Raw genomic sequence first — 21,300 nt, forward strand, 5'->3', positions numbered from 1 at the left:
TTTCCTATCTTAGCATTAAGGTCACCCATCAGAATAGTAAGATCTCTAGTCTTAAGTTGGTCAGTGACGGTCTTTACATCGGCGTATAACTTTTCAAGTTCTTCCAGTTCACTTTCCGCTGTCGGTGCATACACTTGTATTAAATTTATATTTCTGGGTTTCGCGTTCAACTGAATCATTATGACCCGTTCAGATACCTGGCATATCGCCCTGTCACATTTGCTAACATCCTTTGAGACTATGAATCCTACACCATTACGATGATAATTACTGTCTTCTTCTGCATAATACACTTCATGATCATCCACATGGCATTGGCCAGATCGGGGCCATCGCATTTCACTAATACCCAGAATTGATATTTGCAGTCTTCTCATCTCATTTATGGCATTCTGTGTATTTCCGGGTTCATATAAACTCCGCACATTCCATGTGCCTATTCTACAACTTTTTTCGATAACAAATGTGGCCAAGCCGGACCCATTCTTCGCACCCCTACCTTATTTAAGAGTTTATATTGATAAACCTGGGAAAAATAGTGTAGTAGTCATTCCCTTGAATTTCTAAACCGCTGTGTACACGCTGTTTAAGTGGTTACCACCGCACCGGGTACTGTTATGTATTGACCGTTCTGGCCTACATGACTTCCGCTTAATACAAATACTGAAAGACCAGCTACCGTTTTCCAGGTTTGATTTTATATAAACCCTAAAACCATTGGGCTGCCACCTCCGCCCTCCAGACCGTTGTGAAGATCTTCTTCTCCGCCCTGTATGCCGTTGTGGTCTTCATCCATAACCCTGGAGAAGGGACCCTTAACAGGTACTAGTTTCCCGGGCCAGGAAACACCTGGAATCTGCGGAAGGCAGGGATTGATTCACTTTCCCTGATAGGACTGTTCAAAAAGGAGTTCCTACCCGCTATCCGCAAATCTCTATATACAGCAGTTTTAATATATTAAAATGAGTAAGTTTATTATCTAAGGGGATGTCATATAGTTTTTAGAGAAATTCCCTTTAATTTAAGGTGTAGTAAGCGGTATTTAGATTTACAAATACCACCCCTGATGCCTGATATCTTTCGTACTCGTTGTTACTTTTTGCACACACGATGACCTCTATTAACATAAGTGACCAATTTATAAAGTAATTTATAAATTATTGTAATTTAAATTTTATTAATTTATGAAACAAATGTTGCACTTCATAAACTGTAGCAATCAGAAAGTTACTAAGATCTCCCTGCTGTACAGAGTTTTCTATAATTTTATGTGGTAACAAATATTAGAGTACTACTACTTTCTTAAACTGTTGCACGAAAACTCCACTCGATATACGTACATTTATATGATAAATGTTTAAGTGCGATGCATTAAAAGAAAATACTAATACATAAAAATGGAAACTTTCCAAGTTTATAATAGACGCTTACTTAAGTTTAAAAATAATTAAAGCAAGTAATATAAATTACTACCTTGCCTATTAAACATAAAAGTAATATAAGGTTATATGTCGGTTAACAATTTATATTATAAAAATTTTAACTACGTTATCCAAGTATCTATGAAATTCCTCGATGCCTAAATTGATGAATATTAATATAAATTTCAAGTCCCACAATATACCTGCTGTAAATTTGAAAATCTACGACTAATAAAATTATTGGCAACATTGCAGGAGCTTAGTTTTGTACCAGAGAAGGTGTATACGGATCCCAAAAATGTTTTAACGTATTACGGAGCCTACTTGATCCTATGCGTTGGTCGGAGTCTACATAAAACGCTACTTAGATAATAATATACTCGGTGTATATTCTCCTAGAGTTCGTATAACACCGTTTTAGTACGGAGCCCACATTAACCGCTAGATCTATATATATATATATATATATATATATATATATATATATTCCCTTAATTGAAAATATATCTTAAATGATAATACAATTTACTGACAATAAGATTCTGTGATTTAGTGTTCCAATCAGATAAAATTGGTTTAACATCGGATTCTCTTGAACGTAATATCTCTTCGATTATTAAGTTTAAAACTTATTTGGTACGTTCAAGCTAATATTCGGGCTGACTTGTATCGGTTTATGGGAAAAATGGCTTCAAAGGGAGTTGGCACAGAATTGGATATAATAAATTGAGTTTGTGTTGATATAGAACATATTGTCCTTTCGTATTCTAAATCGGTCCCAAAAACTGACTATTGTTTCTTTTATATTAGGCTTTAAATTTACATCTCCAACTGAAATCAATATATGATTACACAATACAACAAAAACACTGATGGGATACAAATATCCTTGTGCATTTCAAGGTACTATTAAAGGTGATTAGGAGTATTAGTCCAGGGATATGAGGATTTCTTCAGGACATCAATTGTAACAGGTAACCAACAAGTGATTTAGCTACTGGAATTATCATGTAAACAAAACCTTTAGTTTTTCACCTTAAATCTGGTTCAAGTTCCTTTATTATTAACAAACGTCAAAAATGTATGCTTTTTTATTTTTCTAGTTGTTAACAAAAACCAGCTTCTTTTAAAGTTAAAAGTTATTTTGACGTGACAACGTCTTAAATTAGGTTGTGGCTCGGAGTCATTCATGAAAAAGTGTAACGCCCGCTCACGTCTGTTACAGTGAGTCACCGAACGAGAGAGAGGCCCGCCGGACCGGCGAATGCCTTGCGTCTCTCTCCCACTCAAACATGATCGGTCCGCTGCGCGCGCAGCACTAAAGAATTAGGCGCGTTGAATCGGTGCGTGCTTCCGTGCTTGTGTCTCTGTCTTTTTCGAGCGTTCTTGGCGTTCAAGACACATTACAGCAGAAACACTTTCTTTCATTTCATATTTCTCCTATCATCGTCCTATCCTCAACAAAATCACTCAAATAGAAATTAGTTAAGTTTAAGTTTACATGTACAATGTTTTAGTAAACAAAATATATTTCTATAGTTAAAATTTGTGCAATTCTTATTTTCATTCAATTCCTTGTTCCTATTGTGCAATTTAATAATATTCATATCAATAAATATTCTACCGAGAAAAAGACGTTGTCACGTAAAATCTTCGCCCGTAAAACCGACTTTACAGGCAACCGATTTTTTTTTGTTTTTACGCATCAATTTAAAATAAAGGCTGTAAAAGCTTTTAGAATTATTTATTTATTGCTCCGTATATTGTAAACCAGTGTAAAACAATCAATTTTTTAAAATTAACAATAAATCGTACAATAATCTACAGTTTTGTAATTATTGTAACAAGAAGATATCACGTTGTTTTCCAAAGAAATTGTCAGTCCAATTCATGCAATAGTTTTTGTAAAACATTAAATGTTTATTCCAGAGGCTAATTGCAGTTTACATATTTGGGTTCTCTCATAACAAACGATAATAACACATCTGAAGAAGTAAAACGGAGTGTACTGCTAGCAAACAAATGTTATTTTGGACTAAGCAAGCAGCTAAAAAACAGAAATTTAAGCCAGAAAACCAAACTAATAATATATAGAACACTCATCCTACCAGTGCTGACATATGGGTCAGAAACATGGACCATCTCCAAAACAGACGCAAATCTTCTGCTCGTCTTCGAAAGGAAGATACTAAGAAGAATAATGGGCGCATTCTGTGAGAATGGTATTTGGAGAAGGCGATATAATTTCGAATTGTACGAGAAGTATAAAAAAAAAATAGTAAATGATAGAGATGTAATATCCTTCATAAAAATAGGTAGGCTTAGATGGGCTGGACATGTGTCAAGAGCAAATGAAAATTACCCACCCAGACGAACTCTATTATCGGTCCCAGTGGGAAATAGGAGTAGAGGCAGACCACGATTGAAATGGAGGGACGGTGTGGACGAGGACGCAAGGAAAATCGGCGCGGCAAATTGGCAACGGTTGGCGATGAACAGAAACGACTGGCGAAATAGACTGGGGAAGGTCAAGGCTCAACTAGAGCTGTAGCACCACTGATGATGATGAATTGCAGGTAACGTTATGATGCAAAAACTAATAACTAATAAGCTTTCAGCGAATATGCGGGTGTACATTGAGAGAGAGAGAGAGAGAGAGAGAGACTTGTGTTATGTAGTTAATTCATTAGAAGTAAACAATTATTTTTCTGTTGTAGAATGTAGCATTTCCGTTTTACCCCGTATATTTTTGCGTCTCGAAAGTTAATAATATAAACATTTTAAGTCTGTTTATAATAACACAAATGGCTTTTTCTTTTGATCTTGATTCCGCCTAGATATTTGCACGTCAAATAAATATAAATATTTCCACTTACATTATTGGAAAAATGTATACCGACAAGAGCATTATTTTGAGTGATGAGATCACTACTCGGTGAGCCCGCTACCAAAGGAGTTGGTTTCATTGGTTTGAGTCCGGATTTTATTAAATTCGTTATTGTTATTCGTTTTTCTCATCGGAAATTAGTTAGTGAGCAGTAAAAAGAGTAGCAGATTGGGTTCTAAACAGAAAAGATCTTTTTTCGGGGATAGTTCCAAAAAACCGGCAAAATTTTCGTTTCATTTCATGAGTTAAAAGGAAGGGAATTTAATCTCAAAATGCTATTTGACAGTATTTGTTTAATGAGTTAGTTAATCACCGGTTTATTGGTCTACTTTAAAATGTAAAATATATGTCTGAATGGTCGATATAAATGGGTCAGATAAAATTAAATTATTAGAAGAATTTTTCACCAAGTAACAAAAAACAAAATTTGTTTAATTTATTAATGTTTTTATTTTAAGAAAAATTTCCGAAGTGGAGATTGAAACGTTAATAAACTTATTTTAGCCTTTAATTGTGGCTTATTTCCATTAAAATAGTAATTACTTTAAAATGCTAAAAGAAAATAGCTTCAAAACAATAATAATAAAAATATTTATTATTAGTGTTCTATACATATGTAATGTTTCTCTTTAAACCAGGAGTTTAAAATTATTTCTTTTCAAAAGATTTTCACTCTTAAAACTTTTTAGGAAAGAAAAGCCTTTTTTCTAAAAAATGAGCAAAAGGAGTTTTTTAAACGTCCATTTTAAATAGTTTAGGAATCTTTTTGTGTATTGTTGCCCAAGTATTTTTTTCTTTCTTTATAGTTAGTTTCTCCAATTCCTCAAATAAATACTCCTATATCCACGACCTAGCTCTCCAACTAATACAAGAGTAGCCGTTCGCAAACCTTTTAATTTATCTGCTTACCCTATCTCCAGCGCAGTAATTGTTTAGTTCTCCCTTTCAATCTCATACAATTAATTATATATTGTTACAACTGGCACCTAACGTAGTAGGCAAATAAAAATTGTTACAATTTTATTGCAAAAATAGGGTTTTTTTTTACCTTAAAAACCTTTAAAATAACTTTTCTGCTATTGTATATAGAAAAATAGTACTTTGTGACACAAAAGGATGAGTAAAAAATGTCAGTTAACGTTCAGTTGCTATCAACAAATCCTCATAGACACTTTGTCTCAGGTCCAGCAACCTCATGTAGAGTCTTACGTTGCCATGTTACCAATTCCACTTGTAACTTTAAGATCATAACATATAAGATCGAATAATGTAACTTAAATTTAAATTATTAACATTTAACGGGTTTTTGCCTAAATATGGAATATAGATTCCAAAAACGTTTTGTGATGTTACCCGATTGGTTGTTTTAATTATATACCTTTTACAACAGATTTTAAATAAATTTTTTGTGATACTGTGGATATTTAATTATGTTGGGGTAGCGATGGTATATTTGACACTCTGTCAATACTTTTAACATTTTATGATGGCTTATGGTATCGAATGCTTTCTCATAGTCGACAAATATCATTGCCAATAGTTTTTTAAAAGTAGAGAGAACTTCAAAATATAATAAATGCAGTAGTTGACCACAGCGACATGTTGAATTTACATCTAAACGTTTTCAAAACTAAAACTTTAGTATTTTTAAAGACACCAATAAACGTACATGTGTATGCCAAGGGTCAAATAATAGAACAGGTAAATTTCATAAAATATTTGGGAGCAGATATCAATCGTCAGTGTAATCCAAAAAAATTAATCCTATTAAGAATCGAACAACCAAGGAAAACATTCATGAGCATGAAAACATTTTTTACAAGATCAGACCTTAGTCTGCAGCTTAGAATCCAAATGATCAGATGTTACGTTCTTTCTGTCTTACTGTATGGCTGTGAAAGGTGGACAATGCACTCTGAAATAGAAAAAAAATAGATGCCTTTGAGATGTATACATATTCAAACGAATGTTGAGAATTCCATGGGTACAAAGAGTTACTAATGTTGAGGTACTTCGTCGCATGTGTAAACAAAAAGAATTACTAAGAATAATCAAAGAGAGGAAAATGCAATACTTGGGTCATGTGTTGAGAGGCGAAAGATATGAATTACTTTAAGTTATACTAAAAGGAAAAGTACAAAAGGGCAAAAGATCAGTAGAAAGACCCCAGAACTCGTGGCTGAAAGACCTAAGGAGATAGTTCGACCGCTCATCCGCAGAAATCTTTCACGCAGCAGTTTTCAAAACTACAATTGCCATTTGGATCGCCAACCTTCGAAAGGAGACGGCGCCATGAGCAGAGTGAATGGTTTTTTGTATTCTGCAGACTTCTTCAGGTCTTTATCAGTAGTAAGTGGTCGTTAGTACTGTATTCCGATTTAAATCCAGCTTTTTAAAAATATCAGTATATATATATATATATATATATATATATATATATATATATATATATATATATATATGTTTGTTTTGAGGTTTCCGCGGGAGCTATATGTGCTGTCACTATTTTTCCGGGTTTGACTCCGCGTTGTAAAATGCTGGTTTTCTTGAAAACCATTGTTTTGGCGACGTTTCGGCAAGGTCTCACTTGCCATTCTCAAGCCTGGTGGAACTACTTCTCGTCGTTACTCGATTAGTACTGTTCCAGTACTAAGTACTTGAGACCTTGCCGAAACGTCGCCAAAACAATGGTTTTCAAGAAAACCAGCATTTTACAACGCGGAGTCAAACCCGGAAAAATAGTGACAGCATATATATATATATATATATATATATATATATATATATATATATATATATATAACGAGTTTATTACAGCTGCCGCCGTTTCTTGCAACCTAGCTTCCACGCTTGCGATCGTTCCAGTTATCTACTTGTAGACCCCTATCTTCCATTGCACCTTTTACTTCTTGTCTCCACGATCTTCTTGGTCTTCCCTTTCTCCTGTGGTTGGTGGGGATCCACTGTAACATTCTCTTTGGCCATCGTTGATCATTCATCCTTTCTACTTGGCCATACCATTTCAGCCTTTTGCATTCTATAGTTTCCAGGACGTCAATGTCTATGCCCATACGTTCTCTGATTTCAGTATTCCTTATTCTATCTCTTCTAGTGAGTTGGCAACATCTTCTCCAATTATTCATTTTCATTGCTTTTATTTTGGATGCGTCATTTTTATTTATTACCCAAAGCTCTGAACCATATGTAGCAATGCTTTCTATGATACTTTTGTATATCCTAATTTTTGTGTTTCGGGTGATGTGGTTGTTCCAAAGTATACTATTCAGTTGACGTATTGCTGAATTTTCTTGATCAATTCTAGTAGCTATTTCTTTTGTATTCCGACCATTGTTTGTAATGTTTACACCGAGATATTTATAGCTATCAGTATTTTAAATTTGTTTGCTTCCTAGTTTTAAGCGCTTTCCTTCACCTCCCACTACTACGTACTCTGTTTTTGATGGATTAATTGATAAGCCCCACTTAGTATATTCTTCATCTATTTTTCGTAACATGTAGTGGATATCATCTTGATCTTTTGCAAGTATTACTTGGTCATCAGCAAAATGCAAGCTGTACAGTGTATGGTCTCCAATTTTAACACCCATAGGTTTACATTTTTCTTTTCCAAATATCCAAAACCCCCTCCAAATAAATCTTAAAGAGTGTAGGTGCAATGCAGCAGCCTTGGCGAAGTCCTTTGCTCACTTTTATCTTTTTTGTCACTTTTTGTCCAATCTTTATTACACTCGTCATATCATCGTACAACTCCCTTACAGCATTAATGTAAATCGGTGGAATATAAATATATATAATATATATGTATATATATATATATATATATATATACATATATATATATATATATATATATATATATATATATATATATATATATATAATATATATAAAAATACCAGTAAAACCAGTAATTCAAATTTGTCGATTTTTCCGAATTCTTCCTTTCAGGCTCCTTATTAGTGTGGCGGATAACTAAGTCGATGATGTCATCATAAAGAAATTTTAAAAGTGACTCTGTAATGGACGTAACAATACCTTCGTTACGAAAACCTTTTTGTTCTCGGAAAATGTTCTGCTTTAATCATCTACTAATTCTTGGAGGGTGACCCAACTATAGGTACTCTACCTGTTTTACTCACATTTGTGACTTGTCATACTGAAAATCATCAATTGCAAAATCTTGAAAGGTAAATACATACATACTCAATATCTGAATCACTAGCAATCATGATATTTCTGGCGTTAAAACAATTATTACTGATCATAGACTGATAGGTATTCTGAACTTAGTGATAATAACCAAGGCTATACTGGGAGGAATGATAAAATACTGCCCAGAGATTTGAGTAGTGAGGGCGAAAATTTTGATAATGAAGAGGAATCTGAGATAAATTATTATTATTGAAAAAATAGTAAAGAATGTTCGAAAATAGCTCCTTCCGTGCACTAGATAATATATCATATCTACCAGGGCTTTCTAAGCCAGCACGAATACACAAGGAAGCAACACGTGCTGAAGCCGTAAGCTATTACTCGATGACACAATTATTGACCAGATTATTGAGAAGACAATTAATTACAAAAAAGTAATCAATTTTATTGATCTCACAAGAATCTTAAAAAATGGCAAAAATCGCTCCACGTTTATTTATTTAACATCTTTATAAAAACTGAGTTCATTCGCGGCAAAATGCAAAGGCTGCATACAAAATGTTTTCTATTTACCTTTAAATATTGGGAATAAAACACTTAAATTTTGGGAATAAAACACTCGGATCAAAAGATATCGAATTTTTACCGTCGAGCTGATACAAATTGTATTGAACATTGATTTCACGCACGTAACTGACATTTAAAATCGACGGTCGCATCAAGCGTTGTTTCTGAGAGGACGGTTTATTCTAAACAAAACGTACTAATAAACCTTTTTGTTTAAAATTATCTCAGCTACATTTTTTAGTTGAAACATTTTTTGCGTAAAAATTCTTGTTAAATGTTTTTTTTTTGTGATTTTATCCCCCTACGAGGGGGGTTTTATGGGGAAGCCTGAAAGTAAAAGAGGTAACCTTTTTTGCATCTTTTTTGGGGTCCCAATATTAATATTCCCGGCAAAATTCAGCATGTTCGATTAATTTTTAGGGGTCAACTCTCTGGTGACTGGATTATAGTGTACACAACTATATCCGTGCAGTGATCAAGAAAAAAGAAGAGAAAGAAAGACAGCTGGACCAACAGCAAAGATAAGAGGGAAAGATGCTGGAAGTTGAAGGTAGAAAAGTGGGTCAGACTGTATGAGTTAAGACTGCGTGAGTCAGACTGTGGGTAAGGAGGAAATGCCCGTCTGGGAGTGTGCCGTACCAGGAGCGATGGGGGTCTTCCACGCACTACTTGGAACGAGACAGGGAGCGTCCTTGCTGACAGTCTCTGGATGGATGAAGGTAGTGCTTCGGAAGTGATGCCGGCCTTACAGCGGCCATTCCGCTTCCGGATCGCTGGATGACAGAGGAGGGTCTGGTTTAACAGGTAGGCGGTCGACGTAGACTTAGCGACGGGAGGGCATTTTAAAGTACCTCCGGAACTATCGCCGAAAACGAAGAAGGAATCCTGCACTGTCAGGCGGCGTCCTGGATTGACATGTCTTTTGAAAATTCCAGACCCCCCCTATATAGATGAAAAAAAAAAATAAACTAAGATAGATCCATTGAAAAAGCTTCTAAGCGTGCAAGGTGTTATACTTGTCCACGTTATGATAACAAACAATCACTTGTATGTAACAAATGTCATAAACACAAAAAATTTAAAGGTCTAATATGACCCCGACATAACTTAACGTTTTCTTTTTTACCGTACCAGTTAAGGGTTAAAATAGCTTTTTTAAAAAATTGCACAACCCTGTATTACTAGTGTCTTTTAAAAGCGTATAAATAAAGAAAATAACAGTTGGACGAAACAAAACGTAATACTTTAATATATTTTCCTACAGGTTCATAAAATCTTAAATAGGCTGTTTCTTCGTTGCTAAATTTATGGAAATTATAGATATTATCCTTAACAACACTCTTTCCTGTCTCTGCAGTTATTACGGCCCTGGGAGCATCTGGCAATTCCTCTCGGTTTGCTCATGATGAGAATGATTTATACAACGTAGTAAGGGAACGCGAAAAACAGGGCAAACAGGATACAATGTGCTAAATGGGAGTGTTGATCGTCGAGAATCGTGTAGAGTTGCGTTGGTGTAAATTAGACTTTGATTTATAAGAAATGAAAAACCGCTGTTAGCAAAAAAAAATGGAATAACGTGGCTTTTGAAAAATTAGGTAAAATAGGTTGCACGGGGTGATTTATATACGAGTGTTTTAATTGTGTTGAAAATTGAAAGGCGAAAATTTTCATTTACGGCTTCAGTTGCTGGTGGTAATTCAAAAAGAATTCCGGTTGGAAACCTAACATAATTAATTGTATGTACGTTCGGTGAAAATAATAGAAGTCATAAAAATTTCTACTGTAACAGGTAATAGGTACATTTAAAAACATATTTATTCTTAAAAACTAACCAAAAAAAAAAACAAAAGATACTCTCAACGTTTACGAAAGCAAATATCAATATACAAATAATATAATAACGTAGAAAATATTAATTGTACAATATTTTGACAACTGCTATAGTCTTTCTAAAAGATAAAATCTATCTTAATTAAGTGACATGCGATAGGTATATACAACATGAAAAATAATGTAATAATAACACTGCTAGTAAATTTATTTATGTTCCAAAACATATCAGTCTCAAAATACATAATGAGCCGTTCAATACATAATGAGCAATTTTGCGGTTCAAAGAGATGGAACTGCTATAGTCAGAATCCAGAAATCTAGGCAGTAAATTCTTGGAAGTAATAGTGATGGTTCATTGCTATTGTAGGTCTTCCAATGGCGTACGAAAAATATCATAAGAAGTTACGACAAAGCTACTGGTATTAAATAAATATGTACCTATTTATAATTATGTTAATTTTAATATGATTATTGTTGACATTTGGGTTATTATATATATTAATATAATATACATGGTGTTTGATAACGAATGGCCATAACTTAATCTTAGATTCCTGAGATTAAAATAGGCCGATTTAAACTAACTTACTTTAGTACGAAAGTTGATAATAACCAAAATAAAGGGGGTCCACGTTAAACTTTTATTTTTAAATATTTCGTGGTAGGCATGGGATAACAACACGAAATTTGGTAAGCTGGAGTATTTTGGGACGAGAAATCACAATTCGCCACTTTAAATGATGAAGGACGCCACGTACATCTTTCAGTGCTCGTTTAATACGTTCAATTTTTTTTATCTCCCACTCGACATACTTTTAGAATCAAAACTTTTATTCTATTAATATTTTTATTTAGAAAAGATATACTACATCGCTGTACAACCCATTACTTTTTATTATTGTTTTATAAATTTGAATTAATTACAATAAATAATTTTAGTTTAGAAGGAATAGTTACCTACACCTCCCTAAAACCGCGATAGTCGGTGAAAGTCACTACTCAGGTATTCAGTTGTTTTGCTATCAAAGTAAACAGTAGTGTGATGATGATGAGTAGAATACTATTTTGCTGACGTCACGTTGCCCAGCAACCGTCGATTCTATTCGTCGTTGCTACGCAACGTGAAGTCAGCAAAATAGTATTCTACTCATCGTGGCCTCACCGCAGGACATGAATCACATATCGATTAGATTATCTAAGCAGTGAACACTTATTTTACTGTTGTGAGTAATATGGAAAGTGAAAGCAGTAAAAGTAAACGACGTCCAAATTTTTCGATGGGAGAAAAAACTATTATATTCAATGTGTATTGTGGAAACCGTGAAAGGAATAAAAGTATGTCGGTCAACGATGTAGTTACCCTGTGTAGTGATTTGACTAAAGTTTCGACGAGAAGTGTATACAGAATTGTAAACAATTTTAAACAAAGTGAAGGCAAATTGAATGATGGGCCTGTTGAAACCATTGAAACCAGAGGTAGAAAATGCATTCAGCTTGAAGATCATACCAAATATGCTATTCGGAGGAAATTCCATGCTTTCTTTTTTCGGAACGAAATCCCAACCTTAAAGAAAGTTGAAATTGAAATAAATTCCGATAATTCAATACCCAAAATATCACGACGGGTTTTATTGCAAACATTAGAACAAATGAACATTAAATATATGAAAACAAGCAGGAATAGTGTTCTTTTAGAAAAAGATGAAATTGTTTTGTGGCGGAGAAATTACTTACAAAAAATCCGAGAGTATCATCGTGAAGGACGAAAAGTATACTATTTAGATGAAACTTAGCTAAATCAAGGTCATACTCTCTTAAAGATGTGGCAAGATTTGGAAATTAAAAGTCGTCGACAAACCTTCATTGAAGAGCTTTCATTAGGATTAAAAACACCAGTGGGTAAAGGACGGAGGCTCATAATAACACATATGGGCAGCGATTCGGGTTTTTTGGACAACCGCTTGTTACTATTTGAATCCAAGAAAACCAACGATTACCATGAGGAAATGGACGCTCAAAGATTCGAAGGTTGGTTTTAAAATATTCTACCAAGCCTTGAAGCAAATTCTGTCGTTGTTATGGACAATGCGTCATACCACAGTCGACGGTTGGAGCCATCACTAACGACTGCCTGGCGAAAAGGTGAAATAATCAACTAACTCTCTCAAAAAAATATACCATTCAATGACAACATGTTGAAAGTACAATTATTAAACCTCGCGAGGATACATATACCCGTTTTCAAGAAATATGCAGTCGATGAAATGGCTCGTGCAAACAACATAATTGTACATCGCCTCCCTCCTTATCATTGTGAGCTGAACCCTACCAAGCTTATATGGGCTCAAATAAAAAACCAAGTGGCAAGGGAAAACTTGAGTTTTCAAATGGAGGAGGTGAAGTGCTTGTTAGCTACTGCCATACAAAATGTCACACCTGAGTCTTGGAAAAATTGTATAAGACCCACTATAAAAGAAGAAGATAGAATGTGGGACTTAGACACAAGAGTGGACATTTCGGTTGAACCATTAATTATCAATGTTAATAATAGTAATCGCGATAGCTCTTCATCAGCCGACGAGTCGTCTTCATACGATGATTAATATTTTAACTTCCTGTGGAGGTCGAACCATTTTATTAAGATTACTTTCGTATGTAAGTAAGTTTGTTTTGTTAACCTAGTTTTTAAACTAAAATACATTTTTTACCAATATACTTTGCTCTTAAAAAAATGAATACTTCTTATATATATATATATATATATATATATATATATATATATATATATATATATATATATATATATATATATATATATATATATATATATATATTAGGTATATTCGATTCGATTTATTTTATTTAATTATAATATATATGTGTGAGTGTTTATAAGTTCACTTCATGTAATCGGCAAGTTCAGAATTGGATTTTCATAATTATGTAAATTAGTATATTTAAAAAATAAGTAATTCCAATAAAAAGAAACCTTTCATTGAAATAACAGCAGGGTAAATCTCTCTACCTGCCTTTTTGATAATTAATTTTTGTAACAAACAAAAAATGTCATTAAAAAAAATTATAGTTTGTCATTAAATGTCATAGAAAGTTTCTTTGTCTCGTATGTTTTGTACAAAATAATGGAATTTGAAAGTAAGTATTTTTTTTTGATAAGAAGTATACACTTCAAAGTTAAATATAAGTCTCATATCATATTATATTAAGATTAATTTTTAAAAGTCACTGCAACAGTGTGAACAATACGCTACTGAATGCTAAGCTAGGAAGTCAATGATCAATTTATCTCTCTCTATATTATGACAACGTTGATCTACTATTCCTTTCTACCGGTCCTAGAATGCGATTTTGTCATGTATGACCTTTACAAAGAATATTATCGTACTTTAGATGTTTTCTATATATAAGTATTGTATATAAATATAATATTATACATCAATATTGATATTACTAAATACATTTTATTTTATACCTTAACAAACACAAAACGATCATTAATATGACAATTTTGCTGCATGTCAATGATTAAATGATAAATTGCTAGAAAATATCTATCATTACAAACTGGCAACGATGTTGTTGGTTTATCGCATTCACAGTTCGGAGAATTTACTGACTACAAATTTGATTCTCAAGTATAGTAGCCTATATTTTCTTTTTGTTATATAAGTACTTTCTATATAAACATATGTAAAATTTTATTTTAATGTATCATTTTATTCATTGTTTAGAAGCTATTTAGTGTTCACCGGTATATTTTTAAATTGGAAAAAATCAAGTATCGAGCAGTGATTGAATTTTATTTTTTAGAAGGTACAGCAAATTTATGAACGAATGTTGAAAGCGTATAAGGACACTTCGTCTAAAACTAGTACAGAAGAAAGGTTAGTCAATACTTTTAAACGTAGTCGCATAAGCCTGAAAGACGATTTACGACAAGGACGTCCAAAAATAGCCACAACACCAGAAATCATAGAAAAAGATATCGTACTGACAAATCGTTGAGTGACCATAAGAGATTTACTAGAAGCCCTAGGCATCTCATTGTGTAATGAAGCCGTAATGTTGATAATGGGTCTCAAAAAAGTTGTTGTCACAATGGAACAATGGCATAAAAACATATTCGATTGCGATTTTCTCAGCAACATGTAAAGCGTTTCCAAAAAATAAAGTAAATTTTGTGAATGCATTCATTACGATCTATAAGACTTGGGTCTATCATTGTAAGTCTAAATCAAAACAAGAGACGAAAGAGTGGTGGAAACGAGTTGGTGTCCAGAAATCAGCTAAGAAATTATTAGTATCAGTTTTTTGAGATGCGAAAGGATTTTTCTTTTTGAATTAATTTTAAATTGGTAAAACAATAAATTCTGAATATTATTCTAACCTTTTAGACAAGCTGCAAAAAAATCGTTTAAAAAGAACCGGCTTGCATAGGAAAAAAATCCTTTTTAATCAAAATAATACTCCGTGTCATATGAGCAATGTGATAATAGCTAAAAGGCATGAAGCAAAGCTCAAATTATTGGATTTATATTTTTAGTGTCCCATTACAAAAGTAATTTTGACGACAGCAACAAAATTAGACAAACTCTTAAGTTTCTTAGTCTTAGTTAAGTCTTAACTCTTAGTAAATATTCTCTTATTGCAGTTTTAGCACAATAGTACACGCTTTCTGTTAGTTTCCTAAAGTTAGAAAATTCCTTTACCATTTCGACTTTCAGCAGGTCGGCATGAATTTCGCATAAATCAGTAACCATAATTGTAAATGGACTCTAATTAACAGTTCCCTTGTGATTGCTATATCTAAACACGCAATTTACAATATCACAATAAATGGTAACATTTTTCATTTATTCAAAATTTGAAATAAAAATGTACCCTCCTCAATCGAGCACAGTGGGCGTTCTAACATAGTTTTCTCAATGTTCGGAATATAATTTTATTTTTCAAGCCGAATGCTTTGTTAAAATTTTCGGACGCTTGAGGAAGTGGTTGATTATGCATTTTCTTAGCAAATCAAGGCAGGCACGCATGCTTCACCTCTCGAGCTGCACATGGTAAAATTACAAATGCAAATGAATTAGAAATTCCCAAAATGAAAGACATCGCCGAAAAAAAACTCAATTTTTCATTAACGAAAACGATAATGACAACATGGTTTCATGGACATGGTTCCATGGGGCCATTTACAGTCAACCTTAAAAGGTTGACTTTCAGCAAAATGGCGATAAGTCCAAGACAAATCTAACTGGCAAAAAACCAATTATTATACCAACCATGGACCACAACAAACAGCTGCATCGAAATATTTATGGAAAGGTGTGGACAATTGGAAAACAAGAATCCGTTAGAATCTTTTGTATTTATTTCTTCAAAGAAATTTTTGAGATAATTATAAATGGTTTACACTGCTGAGAAAGAAATTAGGCAAATTTGATAACTACTATTGATTTTTTAGAAGTTTTTTATGGCTTCATCGATATTAATGTATTCTCTCTTTTTATCTATTACCTTGATTACAGTAATGTATTTGATAAAATCAACGTTCGTTTTTTGGTCAACGACTTAATTTATATGTATATCAAAAAGACGAAATTAAATACACATTGCAAAGACATAACAACAAGAGACGTTATGGATTGGGGACGAACTCGTTTAGAAGTTGGACAGATATACATATTTGAGAATAATCGTAAACAAAAACAACTAGATCAAACCACATGTAGGAAAACCCAGATCAATATTCAATAATTTACGAAAAGTATTTTGCAGCATGATCTGAGTCTGCAACTTAAAGTACAAACACTAAGGTGTTATGTATTTTCTGTGTTATTATATGGAATGGAGGCTTGGACGATAAAAAAGGATTTAAGTAACAACATAGAAGCGTTTAAGATGTGGACTTATAAGAATGTTAAAAACAGGTTGGGTCAATAAGATTACGAACAACGACGTTTTAAAACGAATCAACAAGGAAACAAGATATTAAATACAAATAAAATAAGAAAATTGCTGTATCTACGATAAAGCGGAGATAAACTGCAACCTTGGACCACCAAAAAACAGGGGTGGTTATTTTATTTTCACTTCGATGAGCGTGTTAGCAGCTAATTCTTATTTTTTTTTAAACTAAATATGTTTTTTAGATTGTCGTTGTGCCCACTTCGCCTTGTAAATGAACCTCTTGCTTACTTCAAGAATTGAAGTTAGCACTTCTTAATTAATTTAATTGGTATATCTGCTGTTGCCATCCAATTTTTTATTGCTCTTTTATTCCAACGAAAGCAAGTTTTATCTTTTTAAGGTTTTAAGTAAATTAGTTTCAACAATTTTTCTTCATGTCATCGTAGTATTAACCCCATTTTGAATTTGAATTAGATTTTAAATGGTCGAATTTGCAAAACCATTTTCAAAAAATTTGAAGAAAATTAATTTGCTATGTCTCATTCTCCAATATTTAGCAGTTTAGTTTGTAGTAATGTTTAGTAGTTTAATATTAGCCAAATTGCTTACTTTTATAATACACATTTTATTATTATTTTTTCCAAAATTGTTTTATGCCAAAAGTTTAAATGAATGAGGTTAAAAAAAAAGGTAAGCTTTACGAAAGCTGCATGTTAATTAAGATAACTGTCTACCATTTGTCAAAATAGTTGATTAGTTGATCGCTTTAAAATCGTCAAAATATCATGTCCTACATTTAAATAAAACTAAGTGAGTTTCTACTTACATTAACTTGTAGATATTATAAAGTCTAGCTGAAAAAAAATAAGCTCAGTAAGTATTTTTCGTAGAATAAGATCAAAAGAAATACAGCTCAATTTAAAATTGTGTAATAAATTTTTCTTAGTAAAAATGAGAAAGTAATTATTAAATACTGTGACAGAATAGTTATATTTTTAACGTAACAACGTATTTAGGTTCAAAATTGTAACTTAAAATGGCTTTTATTTTAACACGTTAACTGCCGATCTATTCTGGGTTGATTTTCGCCGAGAGCCGCTTATTTTTTTGACATTCCGTGCGACGCGCTGGTGCGTTTGGTAACTAATACTGATAAAGATCAGTTTTATGCAGTATTTTAAACATCAATAAATTGTACAAATTAAAAAGGAAGATTAACGTATTTATTATGTATAATGTATTATAAAAAGGAAGGAACTAATACAAGACAAAACAAGAAGTATAAAATAGCATAATCTATGTGTTTATAAAATAAAATATAAAGTTAAATGTGGAATATTTGACAGCAGTCTAGACACAAAACCCAGGGATATCAAAATAGCTTTAGCATTCGTAAATTGTATCTTTACGGATACCTTGTTTGCTACAAATTTCACAGCCCTTTCTCATAACTAATTTTTCCTTTAGCTTTTTTACCTCTCGTTTTCTCGTTTTGTAACTAAGGGATTTCTTGGAACATGTTTGGCTTCAGAATTATTGTCATCAAGTGCCACCAATCACGCACTTCGATGTTCACCGCCCTTCCTTCTGGAACTTATAATTAAATTTAATTGGTTGAGAAATGAAAAAGTTTCATATAAAAGTTAATTTACCTTTAAATATGGGACATTTTCGGATCTCAAGTCAGTTGTGATAGTAGTGTCTAACTCATGGTTTTACCCGTGTAGGGTAGCTCCCTAGAGCACTTTGCTCGAAGGGCTCTGTTTCTTTCTAAGACTCTGAAGATGAGTTTTTTTCTTCTTAGAAAGAATGTGTTTTATTTCAACTACCTAATAAAACCATAATGGCATTGTCTCTTCAAGATAATGCCACAATAAGAGCGTACCGGCCAACTACGCAATATAACACCATATTGCGCAATAGTTGGACAAGTTTTTCATACGTTTATTAATTACACCGGAGACGACATGGCGCCCAACGTGGGGCGAAGCATCGGATGTTAGTACACCAAACTAACACGCCGATACCCACTTTCTGCAGCCCTGAAACCGTCGATGTGCCATATCTCCAACGAGCCAGCCTACTTGATGCTAAGTACCTGATGCAATGGATGTCTCCGCAGTAGCCAGTCACTGCCTGCCCTACCATTATGTGGTCCAGAGCACCACGGAGGCCCAGGCAAACTCGCTTACGACACACCGGCGACATGCAGATGGGAAACGTACAGCTAGAGAGGACGAAGCCGCCGTAGAACGAGAGCACGTCGTCGAGGATGGACCTGCAGATGCTGTCAACAACACCGACCACCGCCTGTGAGTGTTTTTGTGCAGTGTAAGTGCGCGCTACGCGAGTGTACGCGAGTGTAGTGTGTTTTAGAGGACTTGTAAGTAATTTGACAATATAGACATATTCATTTTGATATATTTCATGTTATATTTGATATATTTTATGCATTTTTTTTCTTTTCTATATGTGAATTGTAAAAAAAATTGTTTTCTTAAGTTTTTTAATAAAATTATCTTTTTTTATCAGCCTCAGAGTCTCCAAAGCAGGGGGGATGTCATCAAGTGCCACCAATCACGCACTTCGATGTTCATCGCCCTTCCTTCTGGAACTTATAATTAAATTTAATTGGTTGAGAAATGAAAAAGTTTCATATAAAAGTTAATTTATCCTTAAATATGGGACATTTTCGGATCTCAAGTCAGTTGTGATAGTAGTGTCTAACTCATGGTTTTACCCGTGTAGGGTAGCTCCCTAGTGCACTTTGCTCGAAGGGCTCTGTTTCTTTCTAAGACTCTGAAGCTGAGTTTTTTTCTTCTTAGAAAGAATGTGTTTTATTTCAACTACCTAATAAAACCATAATGGCATTGTCTCTTCAAGATAATGCCACAATAAGAGCGTACCGGCCAACTACGCAATATAACACCATATTGCGCAATAGTTGGACAAATTAATAAACATGGAAACTTGCACCAAGTTGCAATCAGTTTTCATACGTTTATTAATTACACCGGAGACGACATTATTAGTTTTTAAAAGTGATCTAACGAACTGCAAACGAAATTCGTAAAGAAAAATTATTTTTCCAGAATACTTGTGGTATAGTTTGTAGTCATTTATAATCATCTGTGTAAATATTTTTGTTGGTCATTTTACAGTTTTTCGTTGACACAGAAAATAGGCAAGCTTCTGGTCTTGTAAGGTGGTAATTTTTTGTAAGGAGCTTGTATATTCTACTGTTATATAATAAACACGTCTCTTATCCTTTCGTTTGCCAACTACTACGCCTTTTTTCGGCAACGGGTAATTGTTGCACATTTAGCAAGTTTTTTTTTTTAATTTACTTCTGTTAAATTATTTTTACAGTTATTTTGAAGAGTTACTGTGTAGTAAGTTGAAAATTGACGCAAGCAAATTTTTGGCTAAATTAAAGCTTTTGTACAAAATATGTAAAACAATCTAATTAGCATGTCCTTATTCACCTAAGTGTTTTCTACCCTTGCTATGAGATTGAGATGCTATGTATTTTCTACCCTTTTATATGGAGTCAAAGCCTGGACCTTGACGGAGGCAACATCCAAACGATTAGAAGCCTTCGAAATGTGGTGCTATACCGCCGCATGCTCAGAATTTCCTATATCCATCATGTTACAAACAACACCGTGATCCAACGTATGAATAAAGATCTGGAAATTATGCTATATATCTATCTATATAAGGATTTTTACAGCTGTCGCCGCCTTCCTTCTTTTAGCCAACGTCTCCAGTCCTTTCTGTTCTGCCATTCTCCATCTCTAAGGTCTCGTCTTTCCATGGCCTCGTCCACTTCATCCCTCCATGATCTTCGGGGTCTACCTCTTTTCCTCCTTCCTATTGGGCCCCAATCCGAAATCTTTGCTATTCACCTTGTATGATCTGTTCTTCTCAGATGCGATTTCTGATGCTCATATCTGATGCGATCCATTGTTGTCACTCTACAGCTTCTTCTCATCAACTCCATTTCAGTTGCTGTGATTTTGGACCTGTTTCGTTTATTTATTACCCGAAATATTTATTAAACGAAATAAACGAAATTATGCGTATCGTGAAAATCAGAGAGATGAAATACTTACTGTGATGCGCAATGAGAAGTATCAACTAATTCAACTGATTTTACAAGGCAAGATAGAAGGCAAAAGATCTCAAGGGCGCAGAAGGACATCGTGGTTGAAGAACATCAGACAGTGGGCAGGAATGACTACCATACATCTATTTAGAGCAGCTGTCAACAAAGTTGTATGGATCAACGTGATTGTCAATATCCACAGAAGATAGGCATCAAAAGAAAAATCCACCTAAATCGTCAAACATTACCGAATACAGTAAAACTTTAAATTAATCCCTTTGGTTTAGCTAACATATTATTTAACTTGATTTTACATTTATGCTCTTTGTTTTTTAAGTATTGTCTAAAATTCCTTTGTGTATGACCACTAACTCATCTACACT

General features: G+C 33.6%; 2 protein-coding genes across 3 annotated transcripts in view; one reads left to right on the forward strand and one right to left on the reverse strand.

Annotated features, from left to right (window-relative positions):
• Positions 1–21,300, reverse strand: part of LOC140434852 (5-hydroxytryptamine receptor 1-like) — a 1,076,278-nt gene that overhangs the window by 901,504 nt on the left and 153,474 nt on the right. For both annotated transcript variants that reach the window (XM_072523427.1, XM_072523426.1), the window contains exon 2: positions 17,636–17,663. The gene's annotated coding sequence lies outside the window, so the exon portion shown is untranslated. The remainder of the gene's footprint in view (positions 1–17,635; positions 17,664–21,300) is intronic.
• Positions 13,077–13,487, forward strand: LOC140433903 (uncharacterized). Its single transcript, XM_072521877.1, has one exon. The coding sequence runs from the start codon at positions 13,077–13,079 to the stop codon at positions 13,485–13,487; it is 411 nt and encodes a 136-aa protein (XP_072377978.1).

This window comes from Diabrotica undecimpunctata, chromosome 2, assembly GCF_040954645.1.
Source record: "Diabrotica undecimpunctata isolate CICGRU chromosome 2, icDiaUnde3, whole genome shotgun sequence".
In the NCBI taxonomy this organism is placed as follows: domain Eukaryota; kingdom Metazoa; phylum Arthropoda; class Insecta; order Coleoptera; family Chrysomelidae; genus Diabrotica; species Diabrotica undecimpunctata.